The 6,239-nt window shown below is 37.3% G+C and overlaps 1 protein-coding gene across 1 annotated transcript; it reads right to left on the bottom strand.

Moving 5' to 3' along the window:
- Positions 1 to 466: 466 nt before the first annotated feature.
- LOC136835708 (tripartite motif-containing protein 5-like) lies at positions 467 to 5,729 on the bottom strand. Its single transcript, XM_067099564.1, has 2 exons — positions 5,586 to 5,729; positions 467 to 2,002 (listed from the first exon to the last, which is right to left on the bottom strand). The coding sequence occupies exon 2, from the start codon at positions 1,926 to 1,928 to the stop codon at positions 1,068 to 1,070; it is 861 nt and encodes a 286-aa protein (XP_066955665.1). The 5' UTR covers positions 1,929 to 2,002; positions 5,586 to 5,729; the 3' UTR covers positions 467 to 1,067.
- Positions 5,730 to 6,239: the final 510 nt, after the last annotated feature.

Here is a 6,239-nt window from a genome sequence, read left to right as displayed (position 1 = left end):
TTTTTCTTCAAAGAGAGCGCCTTCTCTTTACAAATGGAAATTAGAAATTATTTGATTTTACGGCAAATAAAAAAAAATTCGAAGGCCAATTTGTTTCTTCAAAAGAAAACTGAAAAGACGGAGACGCCTCAGAAATTAAGTTCCATTTTCTAAACAGACTTTTTTTGTCGAATATCTGAGGAAGTTAATATTAAAACTGATAAAATCTGATCAATCTGATAAAATATTTGGTTTATTGACATCTATAGAAATGTTTATCTTACTGCTTGATTTCCATTTTCGAAGTATGAAACTAAAAGCTGGTCTTGTGATATTCCTTTGAGTATTTGATCAATTTTCATTTTTCATTTACCTGACAATATTTTTCCTTGGCAGTGTCAGTATAGAAGTTCAGATCAGTTTGTCTTCTGAGAAAGTCCTGGAATATTTGTTTCATGCAAAAAGGTATAGTAAATAAGACATTGAGATGACATAACTGTTTAATTAAGAAATGTATTTTTTCTAATACTAAAGAAAAACAGGCACAACGAAATACCTTTCAGCCATTTTTCTCTGAGTAAAATAAATGCATACGAAAGTTCGCATTTGCTTAAAAGAATCACGGTAAAATATCACAGTTAGGTAACTTTATCACTGTCTTCAGTTCGTGAAGATCACTTAGTTGGGAGAGAAACTCACTATCACGAGAGTTCATAAATGTTCTGAAGGGCCCACAATAATATATTTGTTAAAGGCTAGAATAGAATGTTATAAAAGCTTTCGAAGACTTCTCTGGGTTCATCTTGTCAATTTTTTTTTTTTTTGACTGAAGATGAACCAAGAAAAGGGTTCGAAAGCTTTTCTAAAATTCTACTAAAACCTTTAACAATTATATTATTGTGGGCCTTTGAGAACAATCACTTAGTTGTTCATTTCAACAATAAACAGCAAACAATAGAATAACCACGATACAACAACACTAGTGCTTTGTGAAAATAGCATTCAACATCGCTATATTATCACAATTGGCTCCCTGAAAAACCATTAGAAAATTATGACGGCTCTATTACGAGTGGACAGCAATAACTTCACCTATCCATAAATGCTGCGCCATTCCAAAACTTCCCTAATATTTTCAAGAGGTCCTCTTTCCTGTCGACTATTTCTAATTTTTCAAAATCGGGTATCTTTTCCTTAGAGTTTTCAATCGCTGATTCAATGCTGCTGAGGGTTGCGGCCGCTTTCAAGTTCTCTGTTGCCTCACGGAAAAAATCGGTCCACTGCGAGCAGGTATCCAGATCCTTTTTCACTTCGTCGTGGATATCGCGAGCTCCCTGCAAGTTCCTCTCTTGCTCCTCACCTTTCTCTACCTCGGTTCGCTTCTCCCAGTAGTTGATGGCAATCTTACATCCCTTGAGCATTTGCCGTAACTTGTTCGTCATCTCTTTTGATTTGTTGTGGTGTACCTCCAGGACCTCCAAATGAGAGTTTATCTTCTTCTGCCGTTTTTCCTCGATGCTTCTGATGAGGCACCGCCCATAGGGCTGATCGGGGTGGTCCGAAATCAGACAACCTCGGCACACTAACACATCACAGGGCAGACAGAAGAAGAAGATTGGATGCCCGTGCAAGGGACAGGTTCCCTCGCTCGCCAAGGGTTTTGAATCCGGACGTTTGATGTTGAGGTCGACGGGGGGCAAGTCCTCCTTGCCGCTGGTGACGAACGCGTGCAGTCGACACAATCTCAACAGTGGGATGTTGACACTGAAACCCTTAACGTCCTTCGCTTTGAGCGATTTCCGACACTCCGGACACTCCCGACCCTCACTCATGAGTTGGTCTACGCAAGAGGAGCAGATGCTGTGACCACAGGGCAGGTTCTTCGGGGGAGATTTATCGCTGTAGATCTGAATACAGACGCAGCACTGAAGGTCCTCTATGCAGTCCATGATGATTTTCGAGCCTTGGTGTACTGCTCTATCTCTCTCTCGTGTCAAACCTATTACTTCACACCGAGATGTGCCTGGAAATAAAAGAGAAAGTTTGCACTCCAGCCAAAAACAATTCAAAGTTACTTCCCAGTAGATCACATAATTCACAAAATGATAAATCCCAGTCTATTCTAATACTCCTAGTATGTTGAGAACTGAGAGTTGGGGGCGGGGCAGGGTTTATGCAAATCACCATCAGAACAATCGTACAAGGATTGAGTAAAATTCTAAGGAAACTTTTCGTCACAACAGTAGTTTATTCACTCGGATGGAAGGTCGAGAAACGAACGGGAAATGTTACGTAAAATGAAACGAAGAAAAAATTTTTATCACACTTGTAAAAATTTGTGCTATCTTATATTTCGCATGGAGTATCCCATTAGAAAATATGAAGATTCATTTTCAATAATTTTACGGTGAGCCTAAGAACAACTTAAAATCCCTTGGTGAGGGGGTGCTAGTGCTCCTCACGCGGTGCACTGTAGGTATTACTTAGTTTCATTGCGGCGTTCTTTCGGCCCCTAGCTGCAACCCCTTTCATTCCTTTTACTCTGCCTCCATTCATATTCTCTTTGCTCCACCTTATTTAACATCCTCTTTTAACAATTGTTTCGTAGTGCAACTGCGAGGCTTTCCTCCTGTTACACCTAACCTTTGTAATCTCAGTTTCCCTTTCGGCATTGAATGACCTCATAGGTCCCAGACCTTGGCCTTCGGCCTGAAGTTTATATTCCATTCCATTTCAGTAACTCAAAAAGAAAAATTAATTTTTACAGTTTAGTTTAGCGGTGACTTAGGTTTGGGATCGTTATTAACGTATGCGAGAGAGCTTGATTTACTTTGTAATTCATACAAAGTGAAAGAAAAAAATTAACTGTATGTTAAGTCGACGACAACAAACCATTCGATTCAGTCCCCCATGTAAGTCGCTATTCCCACAAACCTCTTGGAGAGCGTAGGTGCTTTAATTACAGGTGAAATCTTAATTAAGTTTGAAATGTCATTTAATTATATTGAAACATAATCCATTGTTGACTGAAGTAGAAATTTGATTGTCTTCTCTTTACGTCTCAGCTGAATTTTTCCAACCATTTCACTCTTTAGAGATAATCAAGACAACTGATATGTTTTTTTCAATGACAATTCTTAATATTTCTCTTTGGTGTAGAGACCAATAATCAGGCATTCTAATGTCTTTAAGTGGCCCAACCCCATTTTATAAAATAATTCGAATACACGGGAATAGAGAGAGACGTAATCCTAGAGGTAAAAATACTTGAAAATTGGAAAACTGTACGAGTCAGGGAAAACGGAGGAAGGGATTAAAATTCCAACAAAAGGAAAGAAAAATTCACGGAACAGTGTAATCTGAGGTGATCCGATTTTAGTATAGAAAACGTAGGAAGGAACAGCCTCACTGGTGCTACAAGACCACCTGAGAGGAGTAGCCTTCGAATGGTTTTCATGTCCTTTGGTACAGCTTCAAGATATGATTTTAAGTTCCAGTCCAAAAGATAAATTCAGAACAAGGCTAAAATTACATCCTCGTATATATGTATATGTGTATATATATGTGTGTATATATATATATATATATATATATATATATATATATATATATATATATATATATGTATGTATACACACACACACACACATATATATATATATATATATATATATATATATATATATATATATAAATTAAAATAATTTAATTCTATTTGAATCAGAATCTGTCTACAATCTTGAAGACACATTTATAAATAACAATAATAAAATCATATCTTTACCTCAATTTATGGTAACTATTCCTCTCGTACTATGTAAGTCATTTAACTCCTGTATCCCTAGAACTCCCATTCATAAGCTTGCGGCATCCAATCGATATCAGCAACACCGACAAATATGATAAAATCGGATCCCTATTTTTTACTGTCGTTTAACAAACACGTCAGCAAGTAAGATAAGTCAAGATACGGGCTAGCGTCCAGGCACCAAATCTTATGTTTGTTAAGGCAATTATTTATCAGTGTGGTGCTACTTTGGCGTGTTATCTACACGTTCAAAATATCTACAACGTCGGAATTCTACTTCATGTGTTATCAAAGACAAATTCTAATTTAGCTAGTTATATACGAGGTCAAATAACCAAAATGTATTTTTTAAATTTTTCTGATAAAATAAAATAATAATATAAAATATCAAAGAGACATGGTTAAAATTTAATAAAACTATAAAAAAAAAAATTGATCGGTAGGCTATACAGCAATGCACATCACCTAAAAATGCTAAAAAGACGTCTGGAGCTTCTTTTTCATTATCCGCCAACACCAGTAGTCAAGGTGTGATTGAAATGTTCTGATTGCAACCTCTCATTTTTTTCAGTATACGAATTTTTGTATCAAAACCAAGATCTTTCAATGCTTGTGTATGTTCCAGTGGTAGAATCGACGTAGTTTTGCTGATGGTTTACGGTAAAATGGCGGAAATTGAGTTGGTTCAAATTAAGTACATGGCCATTCGTCAGAATGAATTATTGAACCTTCAGCTACTTTCCCTCTGAATGATCGGTTGTAGTGTCACAGTTTGTGGAACGTAAAAATATCGGCAGTCCAAACCTTCTTCAAACCAAACACCCACGGACCATCTATACGTCTGCCATGGTTGCGGTTATTGTCAATAAAATTTTTAGCGAATGTATAAGCCAGCAAAATTTAAGAAATGTAAATGACTGCCTATTTTATCTTTAAGAAACGATACAACATAGAAATTAGGCTTGTTACCCAATTAGATAGCAATTGGGAAATTAGAGGCAATATTGTTTGTTACCAAATTATGAATTTAACAAACGACACAACAAGTTATTTCTTAATCTAGATCCTAAACCAAAGTAGTTGCATGGCATGTAGATAACGAACTGTGTAGATATCATACTAAAGAAGTAGATTCGTGACATGTAGATAACACGCCAAAGTAGCACCATCAGTGTTAAATTAGCTAAGTATGCATATTGTATCCCGCTAATTTCTCAGTTCTACTGTATTACCAAGGCAACAGTAGCTGTAGCTACATGGGAATTTTTAAAATCAACTCCTTATTTAAATTAACATTCGCTTTTTCCAACCTTATCCTTTCTCGGTCTAGGGAGCTGACTAGTTGCGTGATGCAATTTCACTTAGTATTCTTCGTAAGCAAATGGGAAAAAATGGCTTAATGAAAATATCAACTCAATTATTTCTATTCGTTGCTTTCTGGTAGCATCTCCATCACTGGGAGGTGGCAAAGAAGCTTTTAATAAGCTTACTAACCTACCATTACCTGCATACAGTTCTATCTATCTATCTTTATATCGATCCACTGTCTTACGTAAAAAAATGACTATCTCAGACACTGAAACACGGTGCCTAAAATGCAGGAATTTCTCGAAGGTTCGTATTTCTATGGCCTAGTAGGAATTCAAGCAGGAAATGTTAATGATATTTGGTCCACGATCACATGACGTGTCATTCACTTCACAATCTAAGCAGTTGTCGTATGATCTACTCAAAGAAAAAGCGCAACCAAACCTGGTTATGCGGCAAGAAATTGCTGGCGAAAACAGATTCTGCTTACCTTCTCTATATCCTACACTAGGGAAGACAGCACTGGGGCAACACAATGAGAATGAATATTGCGAGAGACACAGCACCAAACGAATGGTTCGAAGGAGCTCATGGGCCACTGCTAAATCTAAGGTATTTTGTTGAAGTCAGTGACGTCACGATGGGCGTTGCGGACTGATACCTCTGTCAAGTAGCCAAAACTCGAAAGATTTTTGTTTTTAAATCATTTATAGCGAGTCCTTCAACTTAGTGCGGATGCTAGAAGTGCAAGCTATATTATTATGACGAATTAAACCTGTTTAGGAGACAATAACCGCATAGTTAACTACACGAAAAAAAGCATACGTGGCATTACTCGCTACGTCATCGGTTGCATCACGTTAAGTCCAACGACGTCTGGCAGCGGGACCGAGCTCTTGCACCACATGTCGGCTGCCGCATGTCGTGTTTATTCCTGCGCTTGTACTCTATGTACGACAATTTCGTTCTCAAACGAGCGAGAACATGAAAGAATATTCTCATGATACTAAGATCAAAACTATACGAGTTGAAACGATTATGCAAAAGCTGGTTGAAACCTGATCATGAGGATCAATCATCTTCATTAACCAAAGTCCAGTGTGCCCACGGTCACAACCCAACAAAGCACATAATTAATGCTGGT

Source organism: Macrobrachium rosenbergii, chromosome 55, assembly GCF_040412425.1.
Source record: "Macrobrachium rosenbergii isolate ZJJX-2024 chromosome 55, ASM4041242v1, whole genome shotgun sequence".
Taxonomy (NCBI): Eukaryota; Metazoa; Arthropoda; class Malacostraca; order Decapoda; family Palaemonidae; genus Macrobrachium; species Macrobrachium rosenbergii.
This window is presented reverse-complemented; position numbering and strand designations above follow the sequence as displayed.